The 20891-nt window shown below is 38.8% G+C and overlaps 1 protein-coding gene across 2 annotated transcripts in view; it reads right to left on the bottom strand.

Annotated features, from left to right (window-relative positions):
* NR6A1 (nuclear receptor subfamily 6 group A member 1) overlaps positions 1-20891 on the bottom strand; it is a 202397-nt gene that overhangs the window by 31318 nt on the left and 150188 nt on the right. For both annotated transcript variants that reach the window (XM_060153299.1, XM_060153300.1), the window contains exon 3: positions 3767-4009. In XM_060153299.1, the coding sequence (XP_060009282.1) occupies positions 3767-4009 (243 nt within the window). The remainder of the gene's footprint in view (positions 1-3766; positions 4010-20891) is intronic.

Here is a 20891-nt window from a genome sequence, read left to right as displayed (position 1 = left end):
CACTGATGTTACTCTTGATCCTTTGGCTAAAGTGATATCTGTCAGAATTTCCTACTGAAATGTACTATTTTTCTCTTTGTAATTACTAAATATTCTGAGACTATTCTAAATATTCTGTTTCTGTTTAAACCCATGCTCTCTTATTTTAGCATCCATCAGTGGATCTTGCCTATAGCAACTACTGTGGTGTTCTAATGGTGATTTTCTATTTCCCTCATTTTTTCAACACTTACTAGAATTCCTCTGTAAGGAAGAATCATCATTCCTCTATTTATTCAGTTCTTTTTATCAGTATGAACTCATGGATATTTTATTCTTTGGGTTATAAACTAATATATATATATATATATATATATATATATATATATATATATATATATATATATATATATATATAGCACCTTCTAACTTTCCGGCACCACAAGATGCTCCAGACTCATCTTATATATTCCCTGCCTCAGCCCTAAAATCAACCAGTTCTCCAAGGACTTCTGATTCCTTTTATTGATATTTAGAAACCAAGATATGGACGCTAGGTGCGCTCGTTACTATTGGGGGTGTCATTGCTTCTAGCCCTTCTCAATGGCTGAGCTAGGAAATATATGTATGTATAACCAACTCATGTATCTACACACACATCTATGTTTTTTTAATCTATCTAAACATGACTCCATATTACAATAACCTCTGACTCCAATCTAGTACCAGAGGTTTCATTCTAGCCTTCCCCTTTCCTGATTTATAACTTCTTTCCCTGATGTGAGAAACCCAACTCTCATTATCAACAGTTTATTTCCTTATTTGTTCAACCCTAGTATACAAAGAAAGTAGTGAAAGAATTCCTAAACCATAACCTTGAGAGAATCAAATTTATAAACCAGAGTGCTTTGTTTGTATACAGTTCTTTTTGTCTTCAGTTTTAACAGCATACAGTCAAAACACTATTTTCCAAGGCCAGCTCCTTTCTTCCTCGTTCCCTTCAGTGTGGCTATGTGATTTATTTGTAGTATTAGACTCATTTGCTAAATGCTACAGTCTCTCTCCACCCCTGCCCACCATACTGGTTGCTTAAAAAAAATTCATATACAGTGAAATTCACTTCTTTTGTGGTGCTCAGTTCTATAGCTTTTGACAGATGCATAAAATTATGTGTCAAACACCATAGTTCCATCACCCCAAAAATACTCCAGCGGCAACTGCAATTTTAATTCTGCTTTCTCAGCACCAACCAGGAGGTGGCAGGGTTTCTCTCTGAGACGCAGCCTTCACCATGCAACTGAGCCTGTCTGCTCTGCATGCAAACGGGCCTAGGAAGGCAGCTCTACATCCCTCACACCTCATGTGTCATCTTCTCCTGGCTATGGTTAGAGGGGTTATGTTGGGTAAGCTTCTTCCTCCCTGGAAGAGGCAAGTTTGGCTGAAAGCCTCAGAATCTCACACTCATGACTGAATAAGCAGGACGATTCATCAGAGAGAGTAGTCAAGAAAGCAACTCATAAATATGCTTTGATAAAATACTCTCAGTGAAGGCAACAAAGGAAGATGAGAAAACTGTAGACCAAAACCAAGTCAGATGACCAGACTCTCTCTTCAATACATTACTTGGTGGCTTGTAAGGATTTCTGCAGGAGTAAACTGATAGTGGGGAAGGGAGAGGATTTCTAGGTAGCGGAAGGAAACTAGCACAGGCAGGACAGTGCAAGGCATGCTTGAGGTACAGTAAATTCTGGACAAATGAGGTTAGAAACATAGACAGGGGACAAAGTTGGTAACAGTTTAAATGCCCTATTAAATGTTTTTATCATTCAGTAAATATAGCACATTCCAACACGCAACTAGTTATCCCATACAGTAGACATGTGAAGCAGTGTGTTGTCCATCTGGTTAGGTACAAGTTTTGCTTGATTAATAACAAATTACATTTTAAAAATTATTAACTGTCAATACAACAACCACTAATCCAACTACTTGTAAGTCATTTTACCTCCCTAAGCTGCCTCTGTACACTGAGGGTAATAGTTAACAATAGGGTTGTTGTGTGTATTTAATGAGATAATGCATAGAAAGTATACAAGACTTTTTGGTACACACAATGCTCAGTAAATATTAGTATTGTAAGTAAATTATAAATGACCTATATTTACCTAAATGCCCTTCTATATCTCTCTTACCTCTCTTCATAATAGGCAAGTTTTCAAAAAAATCTTATTATCCCATACACAATTTAAAAAACCAGTCTGAAGTGTCTGCTACAAAACCAATTTGAACAATTCATTAAATCTGACTAATCCCCACCCCATACTACTACTATGAGCTCTTAATACCTCGCTGGGTATTTTATACACATAGTCATATTTAATCCTCTACAGAGCTCTGAAAGTTAAGTATTATCATACCATTTTAAAGGTAAGATTTAGCATCAGAGACATAAAGCAAACTGCCCAAGGTCACAGAGCTAGTCTGTCACCAACCTCTCCCCTCCTGAACCTCTATTCTTTTACTGAACTACACTGCAAGGCTCTCCACCCTCCATGAGAATACTCCTAAAGTTCTGACATTGGCCCTCTTCCTCTTCTGTATCCAAGTTCTCTCTTTGGGTGACTTCTACCCACTAACAAAACTTTACCACCTCTATGCCAATAGCTCCACAAACTTCTACTTGTAAGCAGGACTTTTCAGCTCAGTTCCAATCCGACTTCCTTAGTGGACATCTATGTGTGTGTCCTTCTCAGGTACTTCAAATTCAGCACCTACCAAGGTCAACATTTTGCCCCATTCTTTTATTAATTAATTTACTTTTTTTTTTTTTTTTTTTGCGGCACACGGGCCTCTCACTGTTGTGGCCTCTCCCGTTGTGGAGCACAGGCTCCGGACTTGCAGGCTCAGCGGTCATGGCTCACGGACCCAGCCGCTCCACGGCATGTGGGATCTTCTCAGATCGGGGCACGAACCCGTGTCCCCTGCATCGGCAGGCGGACTCTCAACCACTGTGCCACCAGGGAAGCCTCAATTAATTTACTTTAATTCGAATTATCAGCTTCAACCTCTGGTACTGCCCAATAGTCAGTATGTCACCAACTCCTATCAGGTGAGCTTCTCCCACATCTCCCCATCTGTGCCATTACTTTCCCCTCCTCCTCTCCTTCAGATCCTTCATACCTTTCTTGTGGACTCTTCTAAATACTTTCTAAGTGTTTTTTCTGCTTCCCCCACCCCAATCCATTCTTCAAAGCTGCCCTCTGGATTAACCCCCTTAGAATATTGGTTTATTCATGTCATCTTAGGCTAATGGCTCTTGGAAAACTTCCCAATAAATCCCAAATTCTTCACCAACCTGGATGCAGATTTCTGGGTATGCCCAACCTGAGTATGCCATGCTTATACCAAACAAAATGATAACACATTCAGGGGACCTACTGCCTTCCTGCCATTTCATATAAAATTCCTGCTTCCTTTCATCATGCCCTGAAAAAAAGAACTAGTGGAGTATATTAATCCTACTTAGTACCTGATTGTTAATTGGGGTCTTGTCACATGGACCCTGTGCATTCATTCTCACAGGATCCTTAACATCTCACCAGTCTTTTCTCCCACCTAATCTGGGAGATCCCTGTAGGAAGATTCATTTTTGGGTACAAGTGCAGGCTTGGGAAATGTGTAGTACAAGTGCAGGCTTGGGAAATGAATAACTCCAAGGCTTAATGGCTGACACTAAAGATAAAGTGATGGGTGAAGTGTGGGTAGCAGAGCCGCAAGCACCACTCACCCTTCCGATTCATCCCCATCTGGAGGCATTTGAGCAGGCGGCAGTACTGGCATCTGTTCCTCTGCTTCCGAGACATGACACAGTTCTTGTCACGACTGCACCGATATACCCGCTTGTTGCAAATGCTCCGCTTGAAAAACCCTTTGCACCCCTCACAGGAGATGATTCCATAGTGCAAGCCTGTGGCGCGGTCCCCACAAATGAGACAGGTTCGTTGTTCAGCCCGATCATCTGGAACAGAAACTGAACATATGCAAGTTAGAACACAGTGGAAATAATGGCTTTAAGCCTGCAGATCTAAAATTAGCAACCCTGGATAGACCCAGAACATTACCCTCTCCAGGCTAACTGGCAAAGAGGTGGCATCTTTAAAGTCCTTGTTGTAGGAACAGACTCCTGCATCTACCTGTAGATACCACAAACATAGCCTAACTAAAAAAAGAACTCACATTTCTTCCTCTGAGTTTCATCATCACTTGGACCAGTAACCAAGTCAGAAACCTGGAAGGTATCTTTGACTCCTCCTTCTCCCTTACCTTCTTTAGCAACAGCCCATCACTTCTACCCTGTAGGAAGGTGGTAAGGATTACTTACCATGTATGTAAGTGCCCAGCATATGGTATATACCCAATAAATGATAGTTATAATTATTAACAAGCGAAGAAGCTTCCATGCCCAGCTAAGCCATCCACGCATCCAATAGATATATACTGAGCAACTATTCTCTTCTAGGCACTGTTGTAAGGCATGGATACAGCAATGAATAAAAGACCCTGGTGAAGCTTACATTCCAGCAGAACATCTACTCTGTGTCCAGGCGCTGTACTAGGTATTGGGTATTCAGAAATAAATCATCATAATCCCCACAGTCAAGGAACTCACTGTCTAGCAACAAACAAATTAGTCAAAGCAGAAATTCAGGCTGGAATATAGCTCTTCACTTCCTCTTTGGACCAAGCAAATTCCACTTTGGACCAAGCAACTGCCAAAGAACAGGCATATGACAAAAAAAAGTGCCTTGGTGAACTATGTCAGACCTTGGTAGCGGGTCCAAGAAACCTCCAGCAGAGAAAGACAAATAACATATTATATTACTTAGAAAACAAACTTCTGGTTACCAAAGGGGAAAGGGAGGATGGAGGGATAAACTGGGAATCTGGGATTAACAGATACATACTACTATATATAAAATAGATAACAAGGACCTACTGTGTAGCACAGAGAACTATATTCATTGTCTTGTAATAACCTATAATGGAAAAGAATCTAAATATGTATATAACCAAATCACTCTGCTGTACACCTGAACACTGTAAATCAACTATATACCTCAATTAAAAAAACAAAAAGGAAAAAAGAAACCTCCTGCAAAGATTCTGATCTGTGCCAAGCACCTAACACGTGTTATTGTGCCGAATCATCACAACAAACCTAACTGAGGTACCCTTTACAGCTGAGGAAACTCATGAAGCTCATGAGGTAATATCACTCTTCAACAGTCACCCATCTAGTAAGAAAGGGAACTAGGGCTGGAACCCCCAAAGTCTATGTACCTAACCAACATACTCTGTGGCCACGGCAAGGCAAATCTATCCATTCTACGCAGGTAAGTCAGGCCCTTCCCTTGGGAAACACACACACACACACGCGCGCACACACACACACACACACACACACACACACACACACACAGCTTAAAAAAAGCCAAGGTCTCCCTTTGTAAATGAACAAACAGAAAGAAGCAAACTGTCCCAAATGGTGCTTGTCCAGATGTCAGATAGAGATTTCTGCACCTCTGATTCTTATAAAGGACTTGAAGGGTATTTAAAGTATGTTTACATTCATTATCTCACTTGTACCAAGACCAGGGCATGGATTATTTTTATCTTATAGATACGGCAAAGAAAATTCGGTGAGTACCAAGCGTGTACCATGCAGTGTTCAAGAAGTTTTTACTGTCTTATTTATTCATCTCAATGACTGTGAGAGGTATCTTTATCCCCATATTACAGAATCAAGAATCTTAAGAGTTAAGAAAGGGCCTTAGAAATTGGCTCCAACAGACCTTTATCTGAGGCATGAAATGAACTCCCTCTACGATATTCCAAGACAAGGGGTTGGAACTCTACTTGCACATATCCAGTGACTCAGTAAGGTACTTCATTCCATTCATTCCGTTTTAGATAGTTTTAATGGTTCAAAAGCTTTTCTTTACCCTGAGCCAGAGTCTATTAACCTGAAGCTTTCCTCATTGCCCTGAGTTACGTGCTCACGGGCAAAAAATAAATGTATAACCTAGCCTAGTTCATATACCAACCATTCAGAGATTTAAAGATAAGTGGGGTTCCTAATTTTTCTTCTCCTATTTCTTATTCTTAATCATATAGTATCAAAATTTCTCGTAAAACAAAGTATCCAGAACTAAATGGTTTGATTTTCTCAATTTAAGACTCAATTAGTTTTGTTTATGTATCTGCAGCTATCAACACCAGTATATACATAGTATTTTATAATTATCAATGCTATGCTATAAAAATGCTACACATTTTATAATGGGAAAAAAATGAAGCTTAAAGAGGTAAGGAAATTTAATTGGTTATATAATCAGGAGTGGAACTGAAATTAGAATTCAAGACTTTCTGATTTTGAGACTGATGTATTTCCAATCCCCCCCGACATTTAATTCACATCTGGTTCACAGACATCTAAATCCTGAAGTATTTATCACATATTAACATTAACGCATATCTTTCTTATTCCATTCTTGGGAAGTGTAGGATTTCTAAACCCAATGGTAGGACTTTACACTTGTCTTTGATCAAATTTATCTTTATATAAGAAATTCTATGTGTCATTCTGGTCTATGGAACTCTTTGGGGATCCGGTCCTGCCACCCAGTATATTAGTTATTTCTCACTCCTCCTCCTCTTCTCTAATATTGTATGGTCAATATTAGATCATTTTCATTTCCAACCTTAAAACAATATTCAACAGAAATGTGGCCTCAGGCAAGCTGTTGGAGCCCCTTCTCAATCTGACTTAACCAAATTAACCAGCTGGAAACAGCTGTTCAACTAGTTTTGTCTGTTAATTAGGCCAAACATTTCTCTATCTTATACATAAGGATATCATGTTATATGCCTCACTGAAATTTGCCTATCTTTTACATAAGGATATCATGTTATATTCCTCACATGAAATCTGAAATTTCAGATTCATTACATCTACAGTATTCTTTTACTAGTGAGCCTAACAACACAAAGGAGATGTTCATAACCATATAGCACTCTTAATCTATTCAATGTTCTTAATCTATTAGTCTACCTGAAAATATAACGGGGAAAAAAATCAGGCAAATAAGCACTTCAAAGTAGAGACTATGGGAACACAGCCAATATTTTATAATTTTAAATGGAGTATAATCTACAAAAATATTGAATCACTATGTTGTACACTTGAAACTAATATTGTAAATCAACCATACTTGAATTAAAAAAAAAATATATATATATATAAAACACCACCACCAACAGAAACAATAGCAACAAAAACAAAGTAGAAACTATGGCTCTTAGTAACTGTAGTGCTCAGTAAGATAACAGACAGAGTTGTTGATGAAAATCTGAGGGTTTGAAAAATGATAGGTATTTAAAACTCTGAACAAGGCAGCTTGCTATCTACAAAAATAGCAATGGGTTAAAAAACAGTAGGAGAGAAGACTCTTACTAATTTATCAGAGAAGTTCAATGTTTGTCTTGATCAGGAATACTAGAAGGTAAAAGGGCTCAGACAGTGTACTCTAAAAATACCATTTCCTATGAACAGGAGCCAGGACTCCTAAGAGAAATGGTTGATTTCAGGTTTGAGGCAGAATGTATACAAGATGAGTCTTGTACTACCCAAGACTAATAATGGGGTTATGTCAAAAGGATACAGGGAGCAACATAAAAGCCTCCCATTGGCCTTAAATGGAGCAGACTATGCATCAAAAAGAATGATGGCAATGGATTAAAACACTTCAGATATAAAAATCAATGAGTTCATAATAATATTAAAAAGAAAAACTTCATTAGTTACCACTGGAGGTTTCTAGGACACCAATTCAGTATTCTGAAAATTGATGAATGAAGGGGAAAAAAATCAAACATTAAAGTAAAAACTATTGGAAACTTCCTCTTTTGCTCTCCTCCCCATGAGTAAGAGAAGAGAGGAGGGTGAACACTAAGACAGTTTTTAAGAACTTTAAACTTTAATTGAGAAGACTGGCATTAGGTAAGCAGATTTGCCTGGCAGTCAAGGGAAGAGGATTGGGTGGGGAGGTAGAGTTGAACTCGGGCCCCATGGCAAGGTAAGTCTCAACTCAATGATGGAAAGGAAAGAGACAACTGTCAGCTCTCCAAAATCTTCTGAGCAGAGGCAGTAGAACATAGAGATTAAGAACCTGGTCTCTAAAGTCAGAATCCTTGGGTTCAAATCTAGGCTCTATGACTTACTTCCTGTGTGACTTTGGAAAGCTTCTTAACCTCTCCAGAGGTACCTCAGTTTCTAGTCTATATAAAATGTGGATCATACTACCTTCTTCAAGGAACTGTTGTGAGAATCAATGAGTTAACAGATTACCTATAAATGACATGGAGCTCTAGCTTCCTCATGGTCTGTATTAGAATGAGACAGCTTTATGAACTCTAAAGTACTAGACAATATTGTTGACTGTCTTTTTTTTTTTCTAACTTAAAAAAACTTGAAAAATTCCACTAGCACAAAGGAGGAGTATTCAGTCAGTCTGGTGGCAGGGTAAGGTAATAACAGATTTCCTAGAGGAGGTGAATTCTGAAGTATGCCTATCAGTTAGACAAGTGAAAGGAGAGGAGGGTATAAGCAGAAGAAACAACTGGCATATAAAGTAATGTCTCAATTTTGGCGCTAGAAACCTCTAACTTGGGTTTTCCTCAAAACAATCTCATTCATTTCTAGAATAGCCAATATAGTTTACTAATCTTCAGCAAGACTAACTCAAGATAAGTTACCCAGAAATATCCACAGATACAACATCAAGTTATGTCCTACCCCTCTATATGTAAAACAGTCATGATTTGCCCAGAATTTTTCTCCTGCAAGGTGTTCTCAAGGATGCTTGCTGGTTACTCATGAGAAATAAATGTAACCACACATGGGCATTGTTAGAAAGGAAGGTAACATGCTTGTCTTTGCTATAGTCTTTCAAAACTTAGAAACAATCTTAAGAATTTATTTTTAATCAGAAATGATTCTAAGGCAGGTAACAGGAACTATCATATAATTTTCATTTCTTCACACATTAACACTCTTGTGTAGAGAGAGAAGGGCTAATACAGAGCTCGGTTAGGGTCACTATGAACACAGATTAATCTTCAGAGGCAGAAACATCAAGTTCAAAGGAAATAATGAAAATGATGAATAAGCAGCTGATATGGTTGGCTTAGAAGATTAATAACAATCGGAACCAGGTAAGAGCCCTAGCAACATCTCTTCAGGGTACCAATGACACGCGCCCGCTCACACAAATCGATGTTCCCGTTTCTACATCATTTAGCAAGAACAAAAAGTAAATGAATACAAGGATATTTATAAATGAATCTATCTGGTCGTCAATCTGACCAGAATTTTACAATACTGATGTTCTTGTCTTATAAAAGTGGCAGGACCCCTTAGTTACACCTAACCAAGATTATACTGCAGTATTAAGTCTCAATCGAAAACATTAACAGTGGGCTTCCCTGGTGGCACAGTGCTTAAGAATCCACCTGCCAATGCAGGGGACACAGGTTTGAGCCCTAGTCCGGGAAGATCCCACATGCCGCAGAGCAACTAAGCCCGTGCACCACAACTACTGAGCCTGCACTCTAGAGGCTGTGAGCCACAACTACTGAAGCCCGCACACCTAGAGCTCGTGCCCTGCAACAAGAGAAGCCACTGCAATGAGAAGCCTGCGCACCGCAACGAACAGTAGCCCCCGGTAGCTGCAAGTAGAGAAAGCCTGCGTGCAGCAACAAAGACCCAACTCAGCCAAAAATAAATAAATAAATATATTAAAAGAAAACACAAAACCATTAACAGTAACATCTGGTACCATGACTGCTACACAGAAGAAGCTCATCTTGTTGAATGAATGAATGAATAAATGAATAAATACTATGGCTTAGTGCAGTGTTTTCGAAATTATGTCATAACCCATAGCATCACGACTAGCATTTTTAGAAGAAGTGAAAGAAAATACCAAAGTGCATCACATGTAGTAAGGGTGAATATTGTGAAACCTTCCTTTCAATTAAAGTGTGTGCATTTTATGTCTGTGTGTACATGTGTGCAGTGGATTACAATGTACTATGGATCAAATTGTAAAAAGTTTAAAATACACTGATTTTGTGGTTACGACACACTGGGTATGAATTCCAGCTCTGCCACATCCTAGCTTTGTTAACTGTGGACACACAACTCAGTTCTCTTAAGTCTTATTATCAACTGTAAAATAGAGATAACAATAGTACTCACCTCATGCAGTTGCTAGGGAATAAACGATTATAGGTATATGACAACAGCCATCATGTACCTGGTGCTTATTATGTAACAAGTTCTGTTCTATATGTGTCACATATAATAATTCGCTCATTCCTCACAACTCTATTATCCCCATTTTGTAGATGTAAAAGACTGAGGCACACATAGGATAAAAAAATATGCCCCAGGTCCTCAACAGGACCTAGCTATCTAGTAGGCAGCAGAGCCAGGATTCTAAGCAGACAATCTTGAACTAGGATCTGAGACCTTTCATACTACACTATACTGCTTAATACAATTCCTAATATACAGTAAATACAATAAATGTCAGTTGTGCCATTGTTATTAAAGATACATTTCCTGTAAGATCAGAACCTGATAAAAAATTGCAACTTATGAAACATTCTGGAAAGTATTTTGTTTAAAAACAATCCATCTTAAAAGCAATAAATAGTGCTTTAATAAAAAAAAGAAAAGGCTTTGATAGATATCAAATTATTATTATTAAACTCTTGGCAAATTAGGAATAGAAAATAAACTTGCTTAATGTAATAAAGACTATCTAAACAAACCTGTACCAAATATCATACTTAATGGTGAAATGCTTTAAAAAACCTTTTCTTTTGAGATTAGAAGACAAGGATGGCCCATTATCAATACCTTCATTCAACACTGTACTGGAGGTTCTAGCAAGCACAGTAAAATTTTAAAAAAAATACAAAAACTAACTATATTTCTATCCCAGCCACAAACAGAAATGAAATTTCAAAAGATGCCATTTACAATAGCATATAAACATACCTAACTAGGTAACATACCTAAACATATAAAATACCTAGGTTGCAATCTAATAAAGACATATAAGATCTCTATGTAAAAATTTTAATATACTTATTTAATGTGAAATATTTCTAAGATAAATTGAAGAAGATTTCAGTAAATGGTAATTTACAGTAAATGGTATGTTATGATCACAGATTGGAAGAGTTATTATTGTAAAGATCTACAGTCAGTAAAATTCCATTCAAAATCCCAGTTCTGTGTGTGTGTGTGTCTGTGTGTGTATACCTGACAAGCTAATTTTAAATGTATATGTAAATGCAAAAGAACAAAAATAGCACAAATACTTAAGAAAAAATAAGATGACTTTATCTACCACATACCAATATTCATTTTAAAGCTATAGTAATTAAGATATCTTTTACTGGCTCACAGGTAGACAAACAGACCAAAGGAACTGAATGGAGAATCCTACAACATCATCATACATATATGGATATTTAATTTATGATATGAGTGGCACTGCAGAGCAGTGAGGAAAATACAATTCTTTTCCATGAACAATGTTGGGACAATCAGATACCTAATATGGAAAAAAAAAAAAAGAAACTTGATCCTACCTCACCCCATGCAAAATATTTAATTCCAAGTAGATAGCAGACCCAAGTATCAAAAGCAAAATAAGGGCTTCCCTGGTGGCGCAGTGGTTGCGAGTCCGCCTGCTGATGCAGGGGACGCGGGTTCGTGCCCCGGTCTGGGAAGATCCCACATGCCGCGGAGCGGCTGGGCCCGTGAGCCATGGCCACTGAGCCTGCGCGTTCGGAGCCTGTGCTCTGCAATGGGAGAGGCCACAGCAGTGAGAGGCCCGCGCACCGCAAAAAAAAAAAAAAAAAAAAAAAGCAAAATAATATACCACTCAGAAGATAATAAAGAAGAATATCTTCATGATCTTGGGATAGGAAAAGATTTCTGAAACAGGCCATAAAAAGCACAAACATAGAGGAAAAGATTAATAAAATTGGACTACATTAAAATGAAGAACTTCAAGAGAGTGATAAGGCAAGCCACAGTGTGAAAGAAAATATAAGCAATACACACAACCTAGAGTGCTCACATCCAGAACATGTAAAATTCCTTTACATCAATAAGAAAAAAGCAACCCAGTAGAAAACTGGGCAAGAGACCTGAACAGGCATTTTACAAAGGAGGCTATCCATATAATCAATAAACTTATGAAAAGATGTTCAAACCTATCAGTAATCAAAGACATGCAAATTAAGACATGCAAATTAAAACCATAGTGATACACTATTACACATCCATTAGAATGGCTAAAAATTAAAAATGACTTCAAGCTATGGTGGCAATTTGGAAAAACTAACTTTCACATACCATTGGTAGAAGTGTTTTACTGGTACAACTACTATGGAAGTGTGTCATTATTAGAGTTGAAGATACACCTTATCTTATGACCCATTCCCAAGTACATACCCAACAGAAATACATGCACATGTGTATTAGAAGACAAGTTCAAGGATGTTCACAGCAGCATGCTTTATAAAAGTCCCAAATTAAAAATTACCATACATTCATCAACTTACTGTAGATAAACAGTGTAATTCGTACAATATAATACTTTACAGCAGTAAAGGTATTTGAACTACTGCAACAGCATAGATGACGCATACAAACAGTGTTGGGTAAAAGAAACCAGGAAAAAAAGAATGCATACTGTAGGATTCCATTTGTATTAAGTAAGTTAAAACAACAACAATAACAAACAAGCAATAGAGGGGAAAGAGACACAGAGTGAAGAGAGTGCTGGGGTGGAGAGAAGCTTTTGGATCCTGTCAAGGTTCTATTTCTTGATTTGAGTGGTGCCTGTTTTATATTAATTCATTAGGCTGTAAATTTGTGTTTTATTTACTTTTCTCTAAGTGTTATATTTCACAATAAAAAGGTTGAAAACAAAAGATAGCAGAGCACTTCAGGAAAGGAAAAGGACATCATCAATAGTAAAATGAAAGAACACAAACGTAAGGTGTGTTTGAAGGAACTGCATAGGATATTATAGTTAAGTAGAGAGGAATGGTCAGAGATAAGTCCAGAAAGCTAGTTTGGAACAGAGTGCAATTGATTTTATCCTACTGATAAAAGGCTACTGAGATTTTAAAATAGAGGTATGTCTGGATCAAAGCAGTATTTTTAGGAATATTAACCTCACAATGATGTGCAGGTTGCCACAAGATGGATGGCATGGGCATCTAGGTAACAGGAATGATAACAAAGGAATGGCTGAATGGAAGTGAAAAGAAAGCACAGGAGCCCTAGAGATGGCTTGTTGACTGACTAGATTCCAGAGGGGGGATGAGGGGAGGACGGGATAGGAAAGTGTTTAAAAAATGAACTCGAGGTTCTAAACCAAGGTGGCTGTGAGAAATGTGATATCACTAATAGAAAAGAGTAAAGCAAAAGCTAAGTGAGGGACAAAAATCAATGGCTTTAGTTTAACAGAGGATGATGGGCAAGTCAAACAGAAGTCTTCCAAAGGCAGTTACTTAGAGGACAATGGTTCAGGCTAGAATGAAGGATTTGGGAGTCATCAACCCAAGGGAGAGTTGAAGCTATGGCTTCCAAGGAGGAAGGGGATGTGCAGAGAAGTAGCCGGAAGGTAAAATGGAGACACAGAGAGGGGAAGGTAAGAAGTTAGGGAAAGAAAGTGAGATGACATGATCAAAGAAGGAACAGGTAGAATATAAACCCATGATTGTGAGAAAGATAAGGGACAAAAAGGGTTTCACAAAGAAGAGCACTGTCAAACACAATGCAGGTCAAAAAGTGTGAGGAATAAGAAAAGGCTCAAAGATCACTGATGAGAAGTTTCAGTGAACTGGTTAGAACAAAAATCAGATTCAGTTAAAAACAGGTTGAGTGGTAAAGATATAAAATTAGTAATTTATTATCACTCCAAGAGTGATAGAGAAACATTTTGCAGGAAGAAGCAACAGATTTAAGCAAATGTTTATTTTTTAACCAGGAGAAATTCATATGCATTTAAAGAAGATAAACATAAGAATAAAGCCTTTTAAGAGGATTAAGAACTGTAATCCAGACATACTTTCAAAATAAAAAGTAATGAAATGTAAAAAAATTAAACATTAAAATTTTTCTTATGTATTTTATTTTTATTAAGAAAAAGATAAAGGTACATGCCTAGTGCCAGAAAAGGAAAGCGATTTACCCAAGGTCACACAGCTAGTCAGTGATGGATCTGAACCTCAACCTTACTACTTTTCCAGACAGACTTCCCATTATACAAACTACCTCCTATGGGGGTGGGGTACAGGAAGAGAAGGATGGTACGTATCAAAATTGAGCCTCAGTGCTGCTGCTGCCTTTCTTTTTTTTTTAACCAAAGAAACAACTGGAGTCACAACAAAATCTGTGTAACTAGATGTATTCTTACCATGCTGTGAGTGAGCACTAAGTACCTTCATATTAGCAACCAGTTCTACCTTAACTTGGTTAAATGCAGACCAAAACCTGTTGTTGAAATGCATCTTACTGTCATACCTCCACTCAGCACTGCTGTTACAAAAATACCTCCCCAACCCCACAAAGAGCATTTTACCCATTCCAAGGGCTCAGGTTACGCAAATTACATTTGGAAACTGATTTTTATCAAAACCTGCTTTTCAGACTGTGATGAAGGCCAGATTTAAGAAATGGAGAGTACAGCTGCTCACTAGACCAAAATTATGCTGACAGCTCAGGCAATCTGGAACTTGGCTGGCTAAAGGGTATCAAAAACAAAGGGGATCTGTTTCAACTGGATTGCTGGTTCTAACTCACTGATCAGTTGCATAGTCTAAGTACTGACTGCACTCGGTTTTATAGGTTGCCACTATCTGAAATGAAGGCATCAGGCGGTGTAGCAGAAATGAAATTGGGAACAGGTACCCTCAAAATTTCATTTGTGAATATAGAATTCAAACAGAAATAAGTAAAAATCATAGGATTTCTCCTCTACTAATATATTCTTCCTCCTCTACACTTACCACCATAAAAATCCATTTCCAGAGGCCACACATGGAGTTCCACAGAGGACATTTCTAAAAAATGACATCAGTTGAATGAAAGCAAGCGAGCAATTTACAAGACTGGTATTAACTGAATGCTTGGAAATTATCCCTATATGTCACTGAATGAAAGATGGGAAAAAGACAATGTTACCACCATTAACTGCTTAGGCCTGGAAACACAGATGAAATGGTTCACAAATTACAATTAACTGAATGCCACAGGAAATGAATTCAGGGAAAATATTATCCCATCACTCAACAGGTGGGGGTAAGAACATAAAGTTTCAGACCAAAGTCCCTAGTTCCTTCCAGTCTCTTATACGTAGAAATCTTTGAACTAGGAATCAAGTTTCAATTTGCAATGAAAACAGTTTTCATATTCATGCAAATTTAGGTTTTCCAGTTGGAGAAAAAACCCTGCAGATTTGTGGTTTGTCCTATTTGGATTGTTAATGGGAACTTTTAAGGATTCCTTGTTCATTTAGGGAAAAAAAGAGTTGGTTGATTCTGAGGAGTCTTCTCTGAAAAAAAACGTAAACATATATTTCATTAATAGATAGCTTGGATCCCCACATTATGCCTCTAAACAAGTATTTTTGAATTTGGAAGTATAAAGTAGACATTGATTCACTATTTAATAATTCTTACTTCAAATCATCTCTTGACATTTATTCACTAAATAAATATTTGAGGACTTCTCTGTGCCTCTGGAACTATGAACGTGACCAGTAAGACGGCCTTGTTCTAGAAAAGCAGAAGCTGCTCATCTGTGTGATAGTGGTGGTGATGAGGGCTGGGGATGAAGTGAACCAGAGGTGCTATACCACATGGATTCATAAGGGCTGAGAGTAGTTACTATGGCTCCTGAAGCTTAAACATGGCTCCCTGTAGTAAAAACATACCAATCTTGAGAATTCCCTGGCAGTCTAGAGGTTAGGATTTGGCACTTTCACTGAAGGGGCCTGGATTCAATCCCTGGTCAGGGAACTAAGATCCCACAAGCCATGTGGTACAAACAAAAAAAGAAAAAAACCCATATTGATCTTTATTCAATCTGTGGACACTGCCCAACCTGAACCAGCCTGCTCCCTCCTTATTTCCACCAAGAGTTTTCAGCCTTCGGAGTTTAATATCCCTAGTCCCCAAAACTGACTTACACAGTATAGGATTTCTAGTCCTCTTATCACACTGGTCATCTGCCTTCTCCTCTGGACATGTTCCTGCTTGTAAGGATCTTATGAAAATATGATGCTCACAATCTAGTGTGGATTGATGAGTACGTAACAGAGGGGGTGTATTTCCCCTACTCCCTTTTATATGTATATATTTTTTGGCTGCGCCGCGCAGCTTATGGGATCTTAGTTCCCCAACCAGGGACTGAACCCAGGCCCTCGGCAGTGAGAGTGCAGAGTCCTAATTACTGGACCTGTATACTGTGTTTTTAATGAATGCAAATTGGATTTATCACCTTTAGGGTGTCTGTATTTGTGACAGTATAATACTATATATATGACTGCATAAAAGATAATGGATTAATATTATTAATCAGTCCTGAGTATATAGTAACTCAAATCTCTCAGTCTTTTTTTCATGTTTTGCTGCTAAGCTGCCTCATTCACATCCTGTAAACTGGAACTTGGTGCCAAATAAAAGACTGTTTATTGCCTTGTCTGAGTCACCCTGATGTTCCTGCCTATTAAGATGATATGAGCTTTCCCTCCTAGGTTTGGGTGTTCAATAGAAGCCTACAACCCACATTCCACATCCGTACTTCCAGCTTTTATACAAAATTGGTGAGGGTTAAGCTAGGCTTGTGATCTCAGGCTGTGATCTATCAAAAAGTAATACAGTTGGGGCTTCCCTGGTGGCGCAGTGGTTGAGAGTCCGCCTGCCGATGCAGGGGACACGGGTTCGTGCCCCGGTCCGGGAGGAACCCACATGCCGCGGAGCGGCTGGGCCCATGAGCCATGGCCGCTGAGCCTGCGCGTCCGGAGCCTATGCTCCACAATGGGAGAGGCCACAACAGTGAGAGGCCCGTGTACCGCAAAAAAAAAAAAAAAAAAGAAAAAAAAAATACAGTAAATAGTGATTTTTTTTTTTTTTTTTTTTGCGGTACGCGGGCCTCTCACTGCTGTGGCCTCTTCCGTTGCGGAGCACAGGCTCCGGACGCGCAGGCCCAGCGGCCACGGCCCACGGGCCCAGCCGCTCCGCGGCACGTGGGATCCTCCCGGATCGGGCACGAACCCGCGTCCCCTGCATCGACAGGCGGACTCTCAACCACTGCGCCACCAGAGAAGCCCAATAGTGATTTTTTAATATCAAAATGTATTCAAGTTATATTTATAACTTTTCCCAATTTTACTGAGGCATAATTGACATATAGTACTGTATAAGTTTAAGGTGCACAGCATAATGACTTGAAATGATGACTTGTGAAATGATTAGAAGTATAGTGATTAAGGGAATGAGCTATGAAGTCAAATCTCTGTCTGGATTCAAATCTCAGCTTTTACATTTACTAAATGTATGGCCTCAGTTCCCTCATTTGTAAAATGAAGGTAATACTACTACTTACATCACAAAGTTGCTGTGAGGACTGAGTTCATACATGTAACATACTTAGTACTTAGAACAAACTTAATATACATTAAGTTCCTGGCACACAATAAAAGCTCAATAAATGTGCGATATTATTATTACTATTATTATATCATCACCATTTTGTCTCAGGATACCCATCAGTAAAAGGAGCACAGTGATTCCCCCTGAAACGTTCCTATGAGGACTAAACAGGAATGTATGAGAAAGTGCCCCATATATTCTAAAATTCAGGATACCTGTGAAGAAAGGTGGTAACTGACCGGAGTGAGCTTCTAACTCATGCCTGGGCCTACTGGGTTTGCGTGCCAGTCAGGTGCAGAAAAACACCTATAGTCGCGCTTATATGGCTTTCCTCAGTGCCTGATTGCTCCCCTCTACATTTACTTTTGGTTTTGGAGATCGCTGCTTAGGTTAGAGAACTAAAAATTTACTTATTAAGCTTTTGCAGCAAACTGCCCTTTAAGGTTTTTTTTGTTTATTTATTTTTATTGTTATTATAAAGTCAAAAGCAACCCCAGCTGTGCATCCCTGGTAATCACTATTTTAGCTGTGTGACAATCTCTCTAAGCTTCAGTTTCTTCGTCTATAAAGCCAAAGATATTCATCTTTCAGGACTGTTGTGAGACTGAAGAGATTAAAATACGTAAAAGATTTGTGAAAGTGAAAATATACACAGTACAATTATACCAAACCATTAAACCAGAGTCATCAAAATCTCCTTTAGGAAAGTATGTATATATATAAAATTATCTTTGGGTTTATTCCAAAGGCACTCCCAGGGACTTTCATTAGTGTAGCTTTCAACTATCAAAATCCTGTGCTTCCACCATCAGACACTCAATTAGAGGGTGATCTGGCTACTGAAGGAGTCACTGAAAAGGATATTACAGACATTGAAAGTTGATGTGTTTGTTGCATTATCTCAGTTATTTGTGACTTCTCTGATTAGTTGGTCCTGGACTATGGAGTCATTAAATTTCAGAGCCAGAAGAGGCTTTAGAAATAAACTAGTTCCTCATCCTCACGTTATAGATGGAGAAACTGAGGTCCAGAGAATTAAAGTAACTTGCACATGTTTGTGTAAGTAACCTCTACACTACAGTTGCCTCTGCATTTCATTTAGCCTTTAAATGACCTATGTATCTATAATAATATTGTTATTCTGGATCACATGAATTTGCATACCAAACCTTCTATTCTAGTAACAGAAACTGGGAATACTATGGAATCATGAGTGTTAAAGTGTTCAAGGCAACTTTCTGAAATTTAAATATCGTAACCGAATATAGATGGGCCCTCAAAATCCCTATATAGCTTCCAATGAAATCCTTAAAATATATATGTAGACTCTATATATATGGGGTTGGCCAAAATGTTTGTTCGGGTTTTCCGTAACACCCTACAAAAAACCCGAACGAACATTTTGGCCAACCCAATATATTTAGAGATAGAGTGGACTACTTTATCTGTCCTGATCACTGCTGGGCCTATCCATGGAGTCTTATAAAGTGAAAAGTACTCAAGAATGTTTGCTTGATGAATGAAAGAAATTGGACAAGCATCTCAATTCTTTCCTTTTTGAAACATTGTCCTCCCTTGGCTTCTAGAATACCACTCTCTCCTGGCTTTCCTACTTTCTCAGTCTCTCTCCCTCTCTCTTTTTTTTTTTTTTGCGGTACGCGGGCCTCTCACTGTTGTGGCTTCTCCTGTTGCGGAGCACAGGCTCCGGAAGTGCACGCTCAGCGGCCACGGCTCACAGGCCCAGCCACTCCGCGGCATGTGGGATCTTCCCGGACCGGGGCACGAACCCGTGTCCCCTGCATTGGCAGGCGGACTCTCAACCACTGCGCCACCAGAGAAGCCCTCTCTCTCTCTTTTTTAAAAAATTTATTTCTTTTTGGCTGCGTTGGGTCTTCATTGCTGCACACGGGCTTTCTCTAGTTGCGGTGAACGGGGGCTACTCTTCGTTGCGGTGTGCGGGCTTCTCACTGTTGTGGCTTCTCTTGCTGCAGAGCACGGGCTCTAGGTGAGTGGGCTTCAGTAGTTGTGGTGCACGGGCTGAGCAGTTGTGGCTTGTGGGCTCTAGGCGCACAGGCTTCAGTAGTTGTGGCGCATGGGCTTAGTTGCTCCACGGCACGTGGGATCTTCCTGGACCAGGGATCGAACCCGTGTCCCCTGCACTGGCAGGCGGATTCTTAACCACTACGCCACCAGGGAAGCCCCCCCGGCCCTTTCTTAAACTACCATCATCTCTCACTTGGATGACCATTCATTCTAATAATGGTTTCCCTACAATCCTTGGCTCCCTACAATCCATTTTCCAATCCATTCTATAATGTAGTGGGCGGGCCGGGGTGGGGCGGGTCTTTAAAAATTCTCCTCATTAGACTGTAAATACTTCCTCTTGCACATGAAATAAAATCCATGGCCTATATATAGTCCTATATGATCAGGTTCTGGCCTAATTCTCTGACCTCATCGAATTCTACCCTTCCTCCACTCACTGGAAATAATCCTTTCTCATTTTCAAAAGAGCAATTTATATCTAGGGAGAGGATTTCAGATGGGGAAATCACAGTACATCAATTCACTTGCTTAACATTTCTAAACTCTGAGAATTTAGAATGTAGAATTGTGAGAAAACCCACTGTAGAACGGTGAGAAAAACCCCTGGGTCATAAAGCACAGGTTGGCTCTTAAAGAAAAAGTCTGACAGTTGTAAAAGCATGAGGCGTAAACTATGATTTAAGAATAATCTGGAAATATAAGCAAGCCGCTTTAATAACTACACACTACACCCTTTCCATCTTCAGTCATTCAATTTCTGTAAAGAAAACTCATCCAAAAAGGAATCCATATCCAGAATATATAAAGAACTGTCAAAATTCAATAATGAAAAACCAAATACCACAATTTAAAAATGGAAAGACCTGGACATTTCACCAAAGAGGATATGTGGCTGCAAATAAACATGAAAAGATGGTCAACATCATTAGCTGTTAGAGAAATGAGATACCACAATGAGGTATCACTACATATTAGAATGGCTAAAAAAAATTTTGTTTTCAATTCTTTCCACCACTCTGCTTCTATGTATTCCCACAGTAGATATGTTTATACAAATA

This window comes from Lagenorhynchus albirostris, chromosome 7, assembly GCF_949774975.1.
Source record: "Lagenorhynchus albirostris chromosome 7, mLagAlb1.1, whole genome shotgun sequence".
Classification (NCBI taxonomy): Eukaryota; Metazoa; Chordata; class Mammalia; order Artiodactyla; family Delphinidae; genus Lagenorhynchus; species Lagenorhynchus albirostris.
The sequence above is the reverse complement of the archived record's forward strand: the minus strand, read 5'-3'. Positions and strand labels throughout refer to the sequence as shown.